Here is an 18,214-nt window from a genome sequence, read left to right as displayed (position 1 = left end):
AGAACTAGTTAGTTATGGCGGGCCTAATAGGCACTAGGCCTCTCTCGTTTAATATGTAGACACAATTTTTTCCTAGTCTAAAAAGGTTTCAACCAGTCTGCCTATACTCCGTACTCTGGATTCGGTTTAGATCGCTTAGATCCAGACTTCAGGCACATAACGACATAGATAGCTCCTAGTAGATAAACCAGTCGGTCACGTCGGCCACTTCTCGCCTTTCTCACTAGATATTCCCAAGGCTTTCTCTCCCTCTCTACTCCGTACCTGCAGAGGAAACAAGGCAAAATCCCAGTGGCCATTCTCGTCATGTCGATGTCTCCCTTGAGAGATCACATGCAAATGCATGATTCAAATCCGAACCAGAATCAGAATCAAACGTCCAGCACTAGATCCCAGCCGCGGCTGAAGTTTCGTTCCTCATGCGACCCCTGTGCAGCATCCAAAGTACGCTGCACAAAGGAGCAGAATGGATGTTCACGCTGTGTTCAGAACGGCCTAAAATGTGTGTATGGTCGATCGCGACGGAAGGGCAAGCCACCTTCCAACAAGAACGGCTCTGCACAACCCCATCCGGGACACTCTCAATTGTCTCCCCCGCTTCCCCTGTCCCCCCAGGCCCCTGCCTCGCCCCCTGGAGTCCCAGCTCCTTCGTCATCATGGGTTACTGCAGGTGGCCAACCCCCCGATCACCACCAATCCAACTACAACTTCAACTGCCCCTGGTCTCGGTCGCCTATGTTTCCAACGGCCAGTTATCAGACTCAAACGCTCGATAATGCTATGACAACGGAATGGGAAAGAAGGACACCAAATAGCTTGACTCCACATCAATCACTACCAGATGTCAATACTGCCCCACAGATGCCAATAAGCTCGGGATACATGCCATGGCCTAATCTGTCGGGCGCAGATCCCATCGTGATCGATAATGGCGACTTTGGCTCCCTTCCGAGGAAGGTTGTTCCACAAGACCACGACCATTCAGATTACGAGGACACAGGGGACGACGATGACGACGGAGATGATAACGAAGAGCGAGAAGAGGAGCTAGATGAGGTAGAAAACGCGAATGAAGATCAGCATGTACCATGCATTACAGTGGCATGTCAGGTGCTTTCCTCGCTGTACAAATTTGTGCGGCACGACTGCGGGAATGGACATCCAGGCGGCACCGGCGGGGCCTCCACTTCCCGCGATCTGCGCAAGCCCCCCACCCCAGAAGAAGAGCCTGCAAGTGATAATGTGTTTCATGTCACTCAATCTGCTACGGAGACGGTGTCTCGATTGCTGAATTGCACAGGAAGTGCCTGCGTCCAGGATGTTTCTATGCTCCTGATTCTCTCTGCGGTGCTCTCCAAAGTTCTCACTTGGTATCAGGCCCTATATCAATCTGAGATTGGCAGCCTGGTCCCATCCGCCCCCTCGCTGGCACAATCGTGTCCTAACCCCGTTCGTCCGCCCCTCAAATCCCATCATTCGAACAGTAGCCGGACAGGGGACCAGCTTAAGCAGCGACAGGTCGATACGACAGGAGATTCAATGTCCGCTGTCCCATTGACCATTCCATTGAGCATTGTGGCATTCAATATCTCCCGCACCACGGAAACGAAGATGAAAGCTCAACTATTATTGTGTGAATTACAAAATCTATACCAGGTATGCCAAGGTTTTGATCGACGGGTCCAGGATGCTGAAAGTATGCGGGGAGGAAAGAACCTATGCGAAGGGTTCAATTCACAGCTCCTAGAGAAGGTAGGCGCATTACAACGTGTCTTGATAGTGGTCTGTACGCAGGCGCCGAAATAGAATATTTATGCGAACTAATGAATGTATTTCTACGAATTATGCAATGATAAATGTTACGTTGGATAATGAAAATCACAAAGTAGAACATTTGTCGGGTTAATTTCGTTTAGGCTTCTGCACAACCCAGGTCGGGGTCGAGATACGGAGAGGTACCTGGGTACATACACCGGAGTGCGGAGTACTCCGTATGTACTGTACCTAGGTACCTACGGAGTACTCCGTACATGGTACCCAATCCGGAGTCCGGACCCAACCCAGGACCCCAGCAAAACCTAATTTTACATGACTAAATGAGACCAACGCTTATTTCGTACTATAGGGGCTCTAGACTAGCTTATTGCCCGAAAAATAAAATCTAAGATAATTGGGGGTTGTGGTTGTGGTATTTTTTATGGCTTGGGTTTACTGACATACAGTGACTGGACATAAGTATTTGCACCCCCATTGGCCCCACACCATTCACCGCCTACACCGCCTTCTTGACACGGATAGTGTTTATGAGTAGAGCGCCCTCAAACCGTAGATAAAACTGCTTTTTCGAGATGGATAGCCCAGATTATCATCTTTTTACCTCCTGGCACCACTCCCTGCATTTATATCTGGTTATTAGAGACAATCATGATATATGCGATTGTTTTTATGCCGGCAGAATATTATGTAATACTACAGGTGTGGGGCGGGGGTGCAAATACTTATGTCTACTGACTGTAGTCAAAATTGCAGAAATATCTTTCGAATTTGGGGAGTTTGTGAGTGCAACAAGACCCAGATGTGAGAGGAATACTCAAATTACATTAAGATATGATAGAAATTATGCAGTCGGGATTCCTTGGTGTATTCGCCTTGTTTGTAACCCAGTTGGGCTGGGTTTCCAATATACTGGGTCCGGGTTACCCAAGGGTTCCAAGGTTCTAAGGTTCCAAGCCCTGTTCCCCGGGAGGTCCAAGGTTTGTAATACAGGAGGATGATATGGACTCTCGGCCAATGATAATGACGGATTGCATAGTTGGTGAGGGTAAATACATGTAAGCATTCCACAGACCCGTGGACGGTCATACATCGATCCTGATCACACCGCCTTGCAGAGCCGTCACAGGGGTGGGTCCGGGTTGCCATTAGTTTTGTTGTAAACATCCAACAGCTCATGTCCAACTCTTCTACTCCGTACCAATCAGTCCATTCATCTATTCCTACCATCCCCCCTTCGATCTTCTATTAACTTGTTGCCTCAAGCCCGACGATGTTTCAACCGAACATCGAAATCAACACTGACAATGTTCCCCCAAGTGATCTTCATGTCTTCATCAGGGCGTACCAAATTGAACTGTTACCAGAAGTCAGTTTTAACTGATCCAACTCAATATGCAGGGGTGAAACTCGGAGAATATTCTCTCTCACCTCGTAATTCCTAAAAAGCGTTGCTCCAACCTTATAAACCTCAAACAAACCAATCTCCCTCCCAAGGCACATTCTCTCCTCAAAGCCAAACGGACAAAGCAGCCGCTCCATTTCGGCCCGCTGCGCAGCACTCGCCTCGAGCCAGCGCTCGGGCCGGTAGACCTCTACATCGTCACCGTAGGTAGGCTTATGGCGATGAATAACCCAAGTCGAGCAGCTTACGATCGTTCCCTCGGGCACAAAATTGCCGTCGATGATGGCTCCATTGGCGGGCACCACTCGCTCCATGTTGAAACCGGTGGAAGAATGTAAGCGGAATGTTTCTTTGATGCAGGCGTCCAGGTAAGGGAGTTTGGTTGAGACTATTTCCCAGGACGGGATGTTGTACCGATCTGTGGAACTAGGTGAGGTTGGGATTGGAATAACCGAGTCGAGCTCGCGGCGGAGCTTGGTCAGAATGGAGGCGGGGGCTTTCAAGACTTGGTAGATGAGGACTGCGATGGCGGTTCGGCTGTTGAGTTTGTCAGCGAGGACTTTCCTCGAAAAGGGGAGATGATCTATTGACTTACACAGCCTCGGAAGCAGGAACGACCACCATCAGACCCAAGTCGACTACTTCATTCTTGGAAACCACATCCGGATTTGTCTGATGTGCCTTGAGGAATTGATCAAGAAGATCGTGGTGCTGGTCCATCTTTTCGGGCTCGGCAAGTTGCTTCTCGATCCGTTGAACCGGCAGATACTTCTTTGCGAATGCCATGGGTGGCGCGATTAAGCCAAAGTACACAGCCAGGGGATTCTTATCAAACACGAGCTGTCCGAGGGGCGCCTGTGCGAGCTGTATCGAATATGCAAAATATCAGCTCAAATGCTACCAGCCAATATAAGGAGAGGAGATACCAACCCGATTCAAATGAGTTGATCCCACCCGGACGTTCTGGATGATCCCATCCAAATCCTTTTGCTTGTCAAGGAAGCCATAGGGCTGACTGAAAGCCATGACACCACCGGCATCGAAAGTGAAATATTGCAGGTTGAGAGGCAGATCCACGACAGGGGATTCTTTGGTCCCGGCAGCATCGAGGTTTCTCAGTAGCTTCACGATCAACTGATCAATCTCTTGCTCTTTCGGGGCCAGGTTTGTCAGCTTAAATCCGGGTCCGACAAGACTCCGGTACCGGGCATGCCAGTGGATATCGCGCGTGGAGAAGATGTTCTCCTTCTTGCGTCCTTTGCCGTGGGCCTCAAAGGCTACATACCAGTTGGACTATCTCGTTCTCGACTGTTATTTATCGCGACTCGTTATACTGAGTTACGTAGAAGGTGGGGCTTACCTTGGCCATATTCTTCTCTGCTGGATAAATATCTGCAATGGCCGCAGGCGAGGCGAATGACAGCGATTTGGGTCCAAGACGAACTACATTTCCATACTTGTTGTGCAGGGCGACGTATGATGGGCGTTTATCTCCATTAACATAGGCATCGCGAACACGCCAGATATTCGTCATGGAGGCCAACGCGGGACCCGGGTACTGCAGCAGGCCATTGTTGTACCGGTTGTTCAAGAAGGTGTAGGCCATGTAGCTCAAGGCCGCGACCCCGGCTGTCCAAAATGATGGCCATCGCAACACATAAAGGAAGAGAACACATGATACTAGAGTGGGAAACATCTTCGCGCTATCGCTGGACCGAGGGACTGTGAAATGAAATCGGATGATTGTGTGGTATGAGTCGATATCCTCCTTTTTGTAGAGCGCAATAACTGTGACAAGGCTGTCATGATTCGATTTACCAATGTGAAAAAGCACCCATGCCATGGGCCCATTGAACAAGGGTGCTTTCGGAATCCGATCTGCCTGTCATCGGGGCAACATACTCGTATACCGAACGGCCTCTGCAAGCCAGGAGCCTTGGCGGATTACTTTAATTACTACAATCGGGTGGCAGCCGCTATTCTACCTCCAGCTGTACGAAATCTATTGTCTCTCAGTCTGTGGAAAGACATTGTTGCCGACCTTTTCTACCTATTCCCAAGACAAAATGAAACCAGATACCGAGATAGAGCAGTGTCAACCAACCTCCATTATGGAGCGTCTAGGGACAGAAATTGGAATTACAGCGGTGCAGCTCAGCCATCATATTCAACAACTCCACTACCCACTGCCATCTTTCGATGTCGGTACTCCAATCCAGGTGCTTCCATCTGCTGCCCCTCAAGACGCCCATGAGCTCCGCCGCAAACTGAAACGGGATGCACTGGCATTGTTTCGCCTGGCCAGCGGGCCTAGCGAATATGCTGCTCATTTATCTATGAATGTGAGTTCGAATATGGACTTTACATCCTAAACCCCTTCTCTTCCAGTGACGGGAGGTTCTACGGCACTAGATCCGTTAAATTAACATGCCACAGCATCAATATACCGTCTGCCTCCGCTATCTCAGCCAGTTCAAAGTCTTCCATCTAGTTCCACGGGAAGGATCAATCACTCTTTCGGATCTAGCTGCGACCGCCAATCTTCCTTTAGACCAACTCACCACCGTTCTCCGGATGGTAGCCACGAGCGGACTTTTCGAGTTTCATTCCTCGGATACTATCGGGCATTCGGCGACTTCTTTGCTTCATGTCGATAGCCCCCCGTTCGCTGCGTGGACTACCTGCGTATCACAATATGTGTTCAACGCTAGTAGCCAGCTTACAGCAGCGACGGAATTATGGGGCAACAGCCGTGATCCCACCCACAGCCCATTCAATCTTGCATTTAACTCGACATTGCCGTTTGGGAAGTTCTTGGCTGATACTCCCTCCATTGCACGGGACATGGGTCAGTTTGTTCAGGCCACCGAAATGGTGGACTCTAATGATGTCCGGCACCTCGTGACAGGTTATGCATGGGGACAGTTGGAAGACGCTGTCATTGTTGATGTAAGTACAAACTTCGGACTTTGCCTTGCTGGAAGCTCGTGCACATAAAAGCGGCGCAGCAGCTGATACCGAATAGGTCAACAGCGCAAGCCTCGCCAGTAGTATTGCGCTAGCGGAGGAGTTTCCATCTCTGTCGTTTGAGGTACAGCCGCAAGAGAAAGCAGTGGCACAGATTAATTCCAAGTATATGTCTCTGGGTGACGAATTCCGATCGCGAATCACTATCATCCAACCGCCAGCAGATCCGCGAGCAGATGGTGCGCAAATGGAAGAAGAAAAATCAGGTTTAAAAAGAACACATTCTGGGCCTAAAATCTTCCTCTTCCGACATGTTCTTCACAATCTGCCTGACTTTATGTGCCAGTCTATTCTGAAAAGTTTCTTGCCCGCGTTGCATGCTCAGAAGCCTCATGGCCGGATCTTGATCATGGATCTAGTTCTTCCCGAGTACGGCGAGCTCGACCACTACGAAGAAGCCATGGTGCAAACTAGACAGATGATTCAATTGGAACTTGCTAATGGTCGGGGACGGAGTATTATGGATTGGGGAAATTTGGTGCATCAGGTGGAGAGCGAGATGGGTCGATTGGCAGTGCGGAAGGTTTCGAGGCCGCCAGGTAGCGATTTGTCAATTCTGGAGATCGAGGTGGTCTGATTTGGAGGTTCTACATGACCTGTCACCGGAAGATCTTCTCATTTGTTACTTAATTTGCCGAATGCGGTAGATGGGGTCTACATGGCTGCGTTCGTACATAGATCGGAGCCCGTATGCTTGACCGGAATAAATGCCATGTTTTCAACTACGAGTGGAAAGGGAAAAGAAAAAAGAAAAAGAAAAAGAACAGGATTTCCTTAAAATCATGACCTCCTCACTGAGTTCACGGCACTAGGGCAAGTATTCTCGGATTCCGACCGGAGATGGCAGGTATATCCGTTGGATCCCCGAGCACACCGTCAAGCTTCATATCTGCTATAAAAGCGTCCACTTCGAGGCAAATTTCCGTCAGAAGACAACACCGTTCAATTGCAAGTAGCTTCTTATTATACACAGCTCAGGAATTCCTCCGAAAATGGTCACCGCTACTCCCACTCGCCGGCTCCTATGCCTCACCATGTTGGGGTACAAGAAACCAGGACTCACTGAGGAAGAGCTCTGCGATTTCCAAGTCAACAAGCATTCTCAGTTGGTCTCCGGGCTGATGCAGAAGTACGGAGTAGTCCGTTACAGTATTGTATGATTGATGTTCCTTCTTGACCATGAAATGCAGCAAGAATGCAAAAAACTGACTACGGGATTCAGACGCATAACGCCGCTAAGCCGATGGACTTGCTCCCTCTTCTGTTCGATCCCAACTATGTCGAGTACTCGGACCATGACTTTATAGTGCAGATTATCATCCCAAGTCTTGAATCTTTTATCGCCCTCAAAGAGGATCCGATCTACAAGGAGCGTGTTGCCATGGATCACTTGAATTTTGCGGATCGCACTGATCGTGCTCGTCGGACACGGTATGATACCCCCAAGGCATGTTGTATTACTATGACTCAACTGATAATGTATCCTTTTAGTATGAGCCTCGGGTACGTGCACGAAATTATCCGCGACGGCCAGGCAGTTTACGTGGATGACATGAGTGTGGTGCATTGTCAGGTCAACAACGAACTTTTGGACTCTAATGGCACATTTGCCAGTGCTTAGAGGTTGATTGATATACATATCCAACTAATTAGAAATATCGAATATCGACATGCGTCATGTTTGGTGGGCAATTATATATCCTGGCATTGTGGGTCCGGGATCTGCGCACCATGGTAGCCCGTACACTACGTAATTGGGCTGTTTTATAGGATTTAATTGATAAGATTGATGAGATAATTAGATATGATAGTAGATCTAAGATAGGAGAGATAGAGCGAGAAAAATGGTCAGGGGAAGGAGGGAGTTCCAATAGATCTTATGAATAATGGGTTATATACTATAGAGTATAGATGTATTTGATAGATGAGATTGGCAATCACATGACTTTGTCCGATGTCTCCCGAATATGCTGATATAAATGATGCAAAACGTGCAAAACGTGCAAAATGTGCAAAATGTGCAAAATGTACAAAATGTACAAAACGGTCCCGTCATACTCAGTGAGCTAAGAGCGGCAAGAGGTGAGCACTAAAGCGGAAAGGGAAAGCCATGTCGCCCGGTCTAAAATCCCTTGTATATAGGCATCGCTGAAGCTCTGGACGGCCTCCACTCAGAGAGGAGTTAGATTATTTTCCTAGAGACTCCCCCCGAGGGCAGTGACCTTTGACGCGTGGATATTACCATAGAAGATATGGGTGGAAACAGCAAACTTCCGGTGCTCGTTTTGACACGAGAAAAAACGAGAAAAAACGAGAAAAAAGCATTGTATGCAGGGCCTTGGGATGTCGAAGAAACCGAGCATCAAGCGTTTGATGCTTGTTTGAGGTATCCTGGAGAGCACCCGGGTTGAAATTTATGTATGCGTTCACATCACTCAGAACAAAAGGTAGAGCATGGCAATGCACTTGAGACGGCCATTAGTTGTCGGCTTTATTTGGCTCCAAAGACTTGGCTAATATATCGAGGTACACTTGGAGACTCGGCTGAATGGGCAAAATGGGTTGACTACGTGGGCTTTACGGTGCCTGCAGAATGGACTACATAGTAGTCATGATGCAACAAGTCTATTTCCCCTCTTTCTTTTGTTTGTCCGAAAGGACAAGAGCATGAAGCATATCAGTACACTAAGTTACACATTGACGGAGAGGAAGGATCAGAAAGAAGAGAGAGGAGCGCAGATCGGGGAATGGATATGCTGAAAGATCAGGGGGGAAATGCACCGGAGACAAAATGGGAGATGGAGAGATGGCAGAACGGTCTATAAATACACAACTCCAGTCCTACTCCCTGATGTGCATTACAGAAAAGAGATCAAGCAGTAGACTTGTCTCTGGGGAAGGGTGGCGTCGAACAAGATGTGGGTGATTCACGACGTCCTTAATTTTGAGCCTCGGTGGCCTGGTTCTTCTCCTCGGTGTCATGTGCGGCCTTGGGGATGAGGGATTCGCCATCGGCGTTATCACCGATAGCAGCGACCTCAGCCTTCACCTGGGCGTTGACATCCTTGGCGCGGGCCTGCTTCTCGGTAGGCTCTGACGACGCATCCAACTCGGCGGCAGAAGGAGGAGCTTCGGAGGAGGCAGGGGCCTCGGAGGGAGCGGGAGCATCGGAGGGAGCGGGAGCATCAGAGGTAACGGGAGCATCGGAGGGGGCGGGAGCATCGGCTTGAGGCTCATCGTCGTCTTCGAGCTCGGCGCCGTAGACATCAGGGTGTTGACGGAAGCAATCTTGCATGTTCCTACAGAAATCGTTAGTACAGAACCATCGCTCTCAATGACGGACAAACATACTTGAACTTATCAATGCAGTCAATTCCCTTGGGCTCTTCCTCGGAGTAGACGAAGCAGCTGAACGCAGCCTTGAAATCCTCTCCGCATGGTCCGTGGGCCATACCTCCAAGGCATGGGCAGTCCCAGTTAATCTCGCCGGTCTCCGGGTTGAATGCGGCCTCCTGGCTAGCCTCCTCCTGGAGCTCCCCTGGGTTCAATCCACCTTCCAAAGCAGCGGATTCGCTCTTCTTGGACTGTGCGGCAGCCCGTTCTTCCCGAATCTTGGGAGTAATGGAATCGAGGGTCTTGGCTTCGGCATCGTCGCCAGTCTGTTTCCGGATTGTAGAAAGGACAGAGACTAGAGCAAAACAAAACCAGTGTTAGCGACGATTTGTGATTCCGGACCTCATTGGCCTTGACTTGTGACAGAGTTGTCGCGGCTTGCAACCTCGGAAACGAGGCACAAGGGCAAACCCGACTCCAATCAGCGAAACGTACACTTCGGCTCCTCGGAGAAAACACTGCTAGTGTTGTAGTAGTAGATAGCACCACCAGCCAAGCCCAACCGGAGGACAGTGTTCTTCCAGCTTCTCGACTTGGTCGGACCGGTGCTTATCAATCGTCTGTTCACTGGTGTACGGGCTGCGACAGCGGGCGCGCGGGCAAGCGCTCGAGCGGCGGGACGGAACATGATGTGTGGAAAGAGCGAGAATCAATCGAAAAGACCGAGAGTTCCTCCGAGAAGGGATTGAGGGGAGGGGAATCGAGGCACCGCGGGATGGAGAAGTTGGAAAGCGATGTGGATTTTGGCCTGAGGTTGTCTGCCCGCGTCAGCCAGTCACGTTGCAGCTTGGGTCAAGATAATTATATCGTCACCACACAGCCCTTCAGGCCTTGGATTTCGCTGCGTTGAGTTGTTTACGGCATTTGAGACAGTGAAATTGGGTTACTTTCATCTGTAATGGAGTGGGATCCCAGTCGATTCTTCCGTTCTTCGGGGAGTCCTTCGCCTTACGCTCTGCTCATCCTCAACCAGCCAATCAACGAGAAAGCATTTGGGGTGTTGAGCAGATATGGTAACTTTCTATATGGATTATACACAATCGATATGTACTGAAGAACCAGGAGCGCTAATTTCCATGCAGCATCTTGTATTCTGTGCGCCGATGGAGGCGCCAATCGGCTTTTTGATATGATGAAAATCAATGGAACTGAATCTACAGATGTAAGGGGTATCTGTGTGTTGGAATCTTTGCAGTATCCTTCTAAAGTGAAAGTTGATTAATCACACAATCTAACTAGAGCACTGTAAAGGATGTACAAAGTCATGATATCAGGCTGACCAGAGATATAGCTTCCCGACGCCATTGTTGGCGACCTTGATTCTATTCACCGTACAGTACGAGAGCATTATGAGAAACTCGGCGTCTCTGTTATTCAAGACCCAGATCAGTACACCACAGACTTTACCAAGTGTCTGCAATATCTCAATACACATGCGGCAGAAATCATAGCTTCCCCCGAGCGGAGTAAAGACTTCAATCAAACCGAACATCAATGGCGCAAGTAAAAGCACATCAGCCTCAACAGCTGATGAATCACCCTTGGAAATTGTGATCCTCGGTGGTCTCGGCGGCCGCGTGGACCAAGCCTTCTCGCAAGTCCACCATTTATACATGATGACGCAAACGCAGCGCTCAATCCGTGAGAACGGCAACAAGTCTCCAAACTCGGACACCAAACCAGGTGGTGGTGGCAATCTCTATCTGGTCTCCGAGGAAAGCATTACATTCATTCTCCAAACGGGGAAGAATACAATTCTCACACCGGCAACAAGACGCGCAGACCTTACGACAGAGACAGTATCTGATATGCTCAAATCGTCGAGCAAGCGAAAGCGTGATCAAGAGCAGGAAAGAGAGAAGGCGCAAGAACAAGAATATTTCTTTGAAGAAAACATTGGGATCATCCCTCTCTCAGCGCCTGCCTCGATCACAACACATGGCTTTGAATGGGATGTGGAGAATTGGCATACCGAGATGGGAGGGCAAATATCTACAAGCAACCATATCCGTGCCGACAAGGTGGAGATTGAGACCTCTGTACCGGTTTTATTCACAGTGGAGTTGGCGGAGAGGTTTAAGCGGTGATCGTGCCTGTGAAGCATGGACTCGGGCACGGAGATCAACGGGGGACCACGAGAGCCGCTCCAAATGTGTCAGACTCCATTGACCGTACGGATATTGGCCCGTGGGAACTACATCTTTCTATCGCACATTTGGAACTCAGCCTACAGCCATAATACCATGTTTCTATGGGCTTTCTTTCGACTGTCGAAATTGCTTGACGTTGAGCGTCGCTGTGAACAATTTCATGATCATCTCCGAAGCTTGGTGACTTCCAAAACTTACGACTCGTTCAATATCTTATACGACCATATAGCTTGCGTACGACATAGACCTAAGCCAATTGATTATACATAGACTACACCCTGATTTCCTCATACATTTGAAGAAAACTGTTTGGTCATTAAAAGAGAAAAACAGAGTAAAATATCCCAAAAAAAAGTTAACCGGAACGAGAAGCAGACTAAAAACCCCAAGGCGCCTTCTCTGGCTAGAACGAAGACCAAAAGGGAAAGGGCAAAGTCAAGCGAAAAGAAAGACCCAGTATCACATATCGCATAATCCACATGCCAGCGACCCAACTTGAACCCGTAACCGAACAATAAAACAGACCATTGGGGCGAGTGGAATAGAACCCACTCAAGCCCATTGAATGACCGCAACTCCCCACCAGATCATCTGTACAGCCCCAACATATAGTCAGGATGACTTTTTATGAACGGTGCAGGATGGCCTCGTATAGAGCTCCAATACCGCCGATGGCAGTTCCAGTCAAAAGACCGGCACTTGCACCAGGAACCGATTCAATAACCTTCCGAATAGCAAAATCGCTATATAAACCAAAGAAGTTGAAGTTGTTGCCGAAGACACAGTGCACCAACAATGCCTTGACGATGTTGAAAGTCAACGGATCAAACTGGGCAAGTTTAGGCGCCGACCGAGAGCGGCGCGCATTGGTAGAAGCCTGCCAGCTGGGGTTGATAAAGTAGGCCGAAATCAAAGGCAAAAGCAGACAAGTCAGGAACCACAGAGAAAACGGAGCCCAGAACGCTCCATCGAGCACCGCAAACAGGTCAGGGACTCTGATGGGAATAGCAGGGATTTGCGCAGCTTGCACAGGCGGGGTAGTGGTGAGGTAGCGAAGAGGCATCAGCTCTTTGGTAAGACTGCCGCTCTCAAGCAGGAGCAGAATGATCTCGACGGCCTTCAGGCTGCTCAGCGATGCGCGCAGGGAGTGAGCTCGCTCAACCATGCCCGATGAAGTCCATACGTCCTCGATGCTCTCGCGCAGTTTGGTGGTTTGGGCATCAATCACCTCGGTGATGATAGCCGGTGATGCGGGCAGCGTGGGCTCCTGATCCACGACGGCAGCATGAACTGTCTGACGAGGAGTCTGGCGGGGGGTCTGGCGCGCAGTCTGACGCGGGCTCGAGCGCACCGCAGCTGGGGTCGGGCTGACCACCACTGGGCTGGGCACACTTTCCACATCCTCGCTGGCGGGTGTTAGTTATGCGATCGCGATAGACTAAATGATGCGCAGTAGGTCGCACAGCAGAGATGCGCCCTTACCTAATTTCTTCTTGCTTGAACTCCTTTACTGAGCGACGTGCGGGAGTTCTTGTGGCTTCGCGCTTCACGGGCGATCCTTTGCGGGGTGGCGAGGCCAAACGCACATAGTATTCAGAGAGGCTCTTGAGCCCGATGAATATCGAGCGATTTTCGCGCAAGTGTTTATCCAGTAGGATGACAAGATCAGTCTTGTTATAGTCATTGTAGCTATAGACGGTTCGACGATCAGCTCTGATGAATGCGACAATCGCATCCACACTTACTCTGGCAAGTCGGTTTGCTCGGCTAGCTCAGCCAGCTCGGCCTTTTTCAACGACTTGAGATAAGAAAGAGACATAGTGTATCGAAGATTGTGAAATTGGACCAATGTCAAATAAAGTAAATACTGGAGGGGGGAAAAGAAGATGTAAGGAGGGGAGTGACCGGTAATTGTTTACATCCGCCGATCGCCAAAACAAAACACGGTTTAGCGCGTCCACTTCCTTTGTTCCGTGGCGCATTGCTTTTAGTCCGGGGTGTCGGGCTGATCTTTTTATAGTCGTTCTGGTCAATTGGGGGTAGAACGTAGAGCAATTTCAACCCTCTTGTATTCTATATGGTTTATGAATACGGTCGATCTTCTCTGTGGCCTGGTTACAGCTAAGCTGTCAAAACATCTCGACCTCACGCCACCCAAGGAGAATCAAAGAATGTGCAATATACATGTGTAATATGTAACAGATGGAGTTGAAATGTGCTATGGTACAGAGGCCGTGGCCTGTCTAAAATTCTATCACAGAGTAGCGTACACAAGTATACAAAGTGCTGAAAGCACCGATGGTCATAAACATCCCACATCGGGACAAAGAATCCAACGCCCCCATTCCCCAACAAAAAAAAAAAAGATGAAAAAAAAGGAGAACCGCAACCTGAGGAATGCATGCAGTGAGATGAATGACAGATGAGAAAGCTCAAGGCCGCTCTTCCAAAATCTGGTGGGCTTCGAGTTGTTTGAGCAGGTACTGATACATAACCAGCATCGTGCCGCTCTGAATGCTGGTCCATACACCGCGTGGGCCCACGCCGCGGAACCACCCCGCAATACCTTCCGTCCGATAGATCATTTTCAACCCAGTAAACACCGAGGAAGTGTCGAGGCGGGGCGCACCGGGTGGTGGGATGGTGGTGTTTGCCCCTGATGTGGAGATTGGTCGCGAGTGTGGCCGGGAAGGGTGGGAATGTGATGATGCCGGTGCATGGGGTCGAGGACTTTCTTTAGGTACAGGTTCGACAGAGTGTTTGGCGCCCGATGGTCCAGCCGGTTCCGTCGGGTTCTGCTGGGTTTGGATGCGCGTCTTGACCACATCCATCGGACAGGTGATCACACCAGCCATACCGCCGGCGGTGGCGGCTGTTAGAATCTCCAAACCCAGTCCAATATCCCGTTTCCCGACCCACTCTTTCGCCAAAGATTGTTCCTTCTCGTAGAATGCGAATTGGAGTGCCGAAAATGGCAGATCGCGGAAGATGGTGGCCTTATATCCATGGAACAATGCGGAAAATCCCTCCTGGCGAACGATCTGGCGGAAGCCATCTCTCATGTTGCGGTAGTTGTAGCCCGAATTGAAGTGCGGGTTGTTGTGGCGACCTTGCAGTTGAAGTCGGGTTTTCAGCACCTCGGACGGCACATAGACCACTGAGGCAGCCAAGTCGGCAAAGAAACCACCGGATAGATAGGCGATACTGGGATTGATTCCAGAGTCGATCATCAAACGCTTTGTGTACTCATACACGCCAAAAAAGATCACGGTGCCGGGAAACGAGCCGAGAAGGGCCGGTGTCACTCCTCCATATAACCCACGAAATAATCCTTCTTGGCGATAGATTGTTGCGTAGGACTGTCCCATAGATGTGTATTTAGGCGGAAACGTCGGATCGCCTTGTTGTCGAGTCTTGACGGTGTCTAACGAATGCATCAACATGTCGCCACATGTTCCTCCGGTACCACCAGCCAACATTGCCTATATTGATACATCCGGTCAGCATTGCGCAATGGTTTATGATCCCACTAGGTGTGATCCGCCGAGATAAATCGTACATGTAGATATGGAGGCCTAGGCTCCTCCTCCGGCGCGAGGTCATCTTGAACCGGGTAGCTCGAATCGTTGATTCCACCCATTCGAGCCGTCTGTGACCATATCGAGGTATGCGAGTCCCCCGCAGGTGATGCTGTTGAGTCCGAGGTCGCTGTCGTGAACAGGCCGAACACCCGCGAGGTCAGGCTCATGGCAATATTATACTGCAACCCCGAGTATTTCTGGTCGGGACCAGTTTGGGGATCAGGGGGTGCTGAGGGATTTGATGGAGAGTAGCACCCCGGTGAGATAAGGAGAATAAGAAAGAGTGACAGGAAATCAAGAAGCCAAGAAAGAATCGATTAATATGGTTTGTCAGATGTTTGGTGCCAAAATTCTGATCGGCTTCTCGGTGCCAAGCCCGACTTGCCGCCTCAGGCGTTAATCACGGGATTTCGTCATTGGGCCATGTTGATCCTGTGAATGGCATCACGACTATCAGGTAGATTGGGCCAAGAGACAATTCTCTCTAATGTGCACAAGAATCCAATTGATAGCCGTGGTTGATGCTCATTCTACAAATGCGCTTCTTGTCCTTGATATCGCAGGCTTGATATCGCAGGAGTTGCGTTGTGAGGGCACAAACATGTGTCTATCTTAGTCTATGATTACTTTAGACTCAAGCATGGAGATTCGAATCTCTACCCTTGGAGAATTTGAAATGGAAATAATGAAATGTTTCCGAAACAAGGTATGTTGACAAGAGAAAAGCAAATACAGAGACTATGCATCGCAAAACTCTAGGAATAATAAACACAAGTCGTTGCGTATAGCATTATCATGGCGGGACTCCTCCACGTCCCCCTCTTTTCTACAGTTGGGACTGTGGACGTCCCACACTCCGCGACCTCCTCCATGTTCTTCGCCCAGGCGTAGAACTCACCAATGTGAAAGATAAAGCTGTGATGTCATATCTGATACCGGCCACCTTCATTCAGCAATCTTGCAAGCCAAACCCCAACGTTCTTTCGTGAGACCAAGAAATCCAGCCAGCAAAGCAAGGTGTTTGGCACATGGCGCTAGTGGCATTTACTGGGGCTTCTTGGCAGCAGTAGCACCAGGAATATAGCGGGCAATATCGGTGACCTCGTAGGTCTGACGCACGATCCCCTTGAAGGCCTCCCATCCCTGGCGAACCTGAGGGGGAGTGCTTTGGTGGGAGATCGAGGCGTCGGCGCGAGCGGTGAGCTGACGGACAGCCTGTTGAACGAAGGAGCTCTGAGCGAAGCGGGCGCGGAAGAAAGACAGGTAAATAATCAACAAAACCCAGCTACCCTTGGAGAAGGTAATGGCGGAGAGCACAAGGCGGAACAGCAGAGCGATCTCGAGAGTAGCGACAACACCCATGCTAGCATCGTAGTACTGCTTGATGAATCGTCCGATGGTCTCAGCGAGGGGAGACTGCTTGACGGCAGGCTTGGAGCTGGGGGAGGTGGGAGAAGTAGGGGCGGCTGGCGCAGGGGGCTGCAGGGTAGGAATCAGGTACATGCGGGTGTAGGTTGCGACGTGGAAGATCGAGTAGACGCTGAAAGGCAGAAGAGCCAGAATGAGCTGGCGCGAGTACAGCCAGACCAGAGCCATACCTAGAACACGGGTCAGCATGCAGTCTTATACCATCACATCACCCAGTACTCACCAAGATATTGCACATTCTCATCGGAGGTGAGCTTTGTCACGATGGCCAGAGGGCTGCCCTGAACACCCCGGGCAAAGTGGCCCTTGTACACAACGATTCCATAAGTCACGGCGGCCGAGATAAAGGTCAATCGGTAGGCGATTTGTGCCGAGGAGGAGTAGTAGTTGAAGAAGACACAAGAAAGGGAGTAACGGAAGACTGAAAGTAGCAGCGTGACATGTCTAAAAACTGTCAGTTGCCGTGGACTTGGGTCTTTGTCCCTGTGCGCTGAAGTAAATTGACCTACCCAATGAACCAGGCAAACCTATAATGTGACCTTTGTTAGCACTGGTAAACAAGTCGGGCCATTACTGAACATTGTTTCAGCACGGTAGGAAAACGCACTGTAGGGTCTGCGCCAGGGTCTTGAGTCTCTCAACCAGAGGCAAGGTTGCAGGAGGAGGAGCCATGGTGATTTTTCCACCGAGGATTAAATAACTAGGATGATGGAATTGGGAACTGCAACGGCGAGATGAATAGAAGAAAAGAAAAGCTGAGAATGTGGACAGCGACAGGTGAAAGGGTGGCTGGGCAGAGAGCGGGGAGACAACTCGCACACAACGAGAGCTTCTCTCCGCCTTCTACCGCGGTGACGTCGGGTATTCGGGATGATGCAATTACTTCTCTAGAGCTCTATAGAGCCTCTATCCTTCTATTCTATGTCTCTTTTTCTGATTCAATTATTTGAAACTGTTCGAGTATTCGGTTCGTCCCAACCCTCGACGGAGTCGAGTCGGTGTGACTGACCCGCTGGAGATCCATTCTCGGCACTAGTTCTCGGCCATTTGCATACGCTGGCAAGGCTCGCCAATAGTTCATGTGTGGATTGGCCCGGTGCAGATCATTGATTTTTTTTCTTTCTCGAACATCAAATCAAAGAAGTCTGGACCTACAGCATACTCCACGTGTGCTTTGAGCCCATTATCGGTTCTTTGAGGCCTATGTACCCAATCGGTCATAGAAGAGGGCCATGCAAACAGACAGCGTCGGAATCACCAAGGGAAATGGAGGAAATGGAGGAAATGGAGGAAATGGAGGAAATGGACGAAAAAGACGTGTGGGCCATCGAAAGACCCATTCACTAAGCCAACTAAGCCAGCTCTGGTCATTCCTCCATGGCAGCACCAATATCAAATGTCAACTGGGAATGAAAGATACACGCTTGATTCCTCAACCCGGTTAATCAAACTTGCCA

General features: G+C 49.7%; 9 protein-coding genes across 9 annotated transcripts; 4 read left to right on the top strand and 5 right to left on the bottom strand.

Moving 5' to 3' along the window:
- Positions 1-306: 306 nt before the first annotated feature.
- tpcE (Zn(II)2Cys6 domain-containing transcription factor tpcE) lies at positions 307-1,806 on the top strand (the record flags this gene model as incomplete). Its single annotated transcript, XM_057172204.1, has 1 exon — positions 307-1,806. One exon carries the CDS (start codon positions 307-309, stop codon positions 1,804-1,806), a length of 1,500 nt encoding a protein of 499 aa, XP_057036107.1.
- A 1,228-nt stretch (positions 1,807-3,034) lies between these two features.
- Positions 3,035-4,874, bottom strand: N7457_001157 (cytochrome P450; the record flags this gene model as incomplete). Its single annotated transcript, XM_057172203.1, has 5 exons — positions 3,035-3,130; positions 3,205-3,715; positions 3,774-4,042; positions 4,109-4,471; positions 4,539-4,874. The coding sequence occupies 5 exons, from the start codon at positions 4,872-4,874 to the stop codon at positions 3,035-3,037; spliced, it is 1,575 nt and encodes a 524-aa protein (XP_057036106.1).
- Positions 4,875-5,244: 370 nt separating this feature from the next.
- Positions 5,245-6,782, top strand: N7457_001156 (O-methyltransferase; the record flags this gene model as incomplete). Its single annotated transcript, XM_057172202.1, has 3 exons — positions 5,245-5,520; positions 5,615-6,127; positions 6,204-6,782. The coding sequence occupies 3 exons, from the start codon at positions 5,245-5,247 to the stop codon at positions 6,780-6,782; spliced, it is 1,368 nt and encodes a 455-aa protein (XP_057036105.1).
- Positions 6,783-7,197: 415 nt separating this feature from the next.
- On the top strand, positions 7,198-7,826 carry tpcK (decarboxylase tpcK; the record flags this gene model as incomplete). Its single annotated transcript, XM_057172201.1, has 3 exons — positions 7,198-7,359; positions 7,428-7,636; positions 7,697-7,826. 3 exons carry the CDS (start codon positions 7,198-7,200, stop codon positions 7,824-7,826), a joined length of 501 nt encoding a protein of 166 aa, XP_057036104.1.
- A 1,317-nt stretch (positions 7,827-9,143) lies between these two features.
- On the bottom strand, positions 9,144-10,226 carry N7457_001154 (coiled-coil-helix-coiled-coil-helix domain-containing protein; the record flags this gene model as incomplete). Its single annotated transcript, XM_057172200.1, has 3 exons — positions 9,144-9,504; positions 9,557-9,893; positions 10,034-10,226. The coding sequence occupies 3 exons, from the start codon at positions 10,224-10,226 to the stop codon at positions 9,144-9,146; spliced, it is 891 nt and encodes a 296-aa protein (XP_057036103.1).
- A 270-nt stretch (positions 10,227-10,496) lies between these two features.
- Positions 10,497-11,685, top strand: N7457_001153 (thiamine diphosphokinase; the record flags this gene model as incomplete). The annotated part of the gene is made up of 4 exons (XM_057172199.1): positions 10,497-10,611; positions 10,681-10,760; positions 10,890-11,064; positions 11,126-11,685. The coding sequence occupies 4 exons, from the start codon at positions 10,497-10,499 to the stop codon at positions 11,683-11,685; spliced, it is 930 nt and encodes a 309-aa protein (XP_057036102.1).
- Positions 11,686-12,373: 688 nt separating this feature from the next.
- Positions 12,374-13,567, bottom strand: N7457_001152 (uncharacterized protein; the record flags this gene model as incomplete). Its single annotated transcript, XM_057172198.1, has 3 exons — positions 12,374-13,154; positions 13,231-13,437; positions 13,494-13,567. 3 exons carry the CDS (start codon positions 13,565-13,567, stop codon positions 12,374-12,376), a joined length of 1,062 nt encoding a protein of 353 aa, XP_057036101.1.
- A 613-nt stretch (positions 13,568-14,180) lies between these two features.
- N7457_001151 (putative mitochondrial carrier protein) lies at positions 14,181-15,496 on the bottom strand (the record flags this gene model as incomplete). Its single annotated transcript, XM_057172197.1, has 2 exons — positions 14,181-15,230; positions 15,308-15,496. The coding sequence occupies 2 exons, from the start codon at positions 15,494-15,496 to the stop codon at positions 14,181-14,183; spliced, it is 1,239 nt and encodes a 412-aa protein (XP_057036100.1).
- Positions 15,497-16,373: 877 nt separating this feature from the next.
- On the bottom strand, positions 16,374-17,429 carry N7457_001150 (uncharacterized protein; the record flags this gene model as incomplete). Its single annotated transcript, XM_057172196.1, has 4 exons — positions 16,374-16,927; positions 16,981-17,201; positions 17,267-17,284; positions 17,365-17,429. The coding sequence occupies 4 exons, from the start codon at positions 17,427-17,429 to the stop codon at positions 16,374-16,376; spliced, it is 858 nt and encodes a 285-aa protein (XP_057036099.1).
- Between the last annotated feature and the right edge of the window lie 785 nt (positions 17,430-18,214).

This window comes from Penicillium paradoxum (genome assembly GCF_028828445.1).
Source record: "Penicillium paradoxum strain IBT 22861 chromosome Unknown utg000002l_segment0_segment0, whole genome shotgun sequence".
In the NCBI taxonomy this organism is placed as follows: domain Eukaryota; kingdom Fungi; phylum Ascomycota; class Eurotiomycetes; order Eurotiales; family Aspergillaceae; genus Penicillium; species Penicillium paradoxum.
This window is presented reverse-complemented; position numbering and strand designations above follow the sequence as displayed.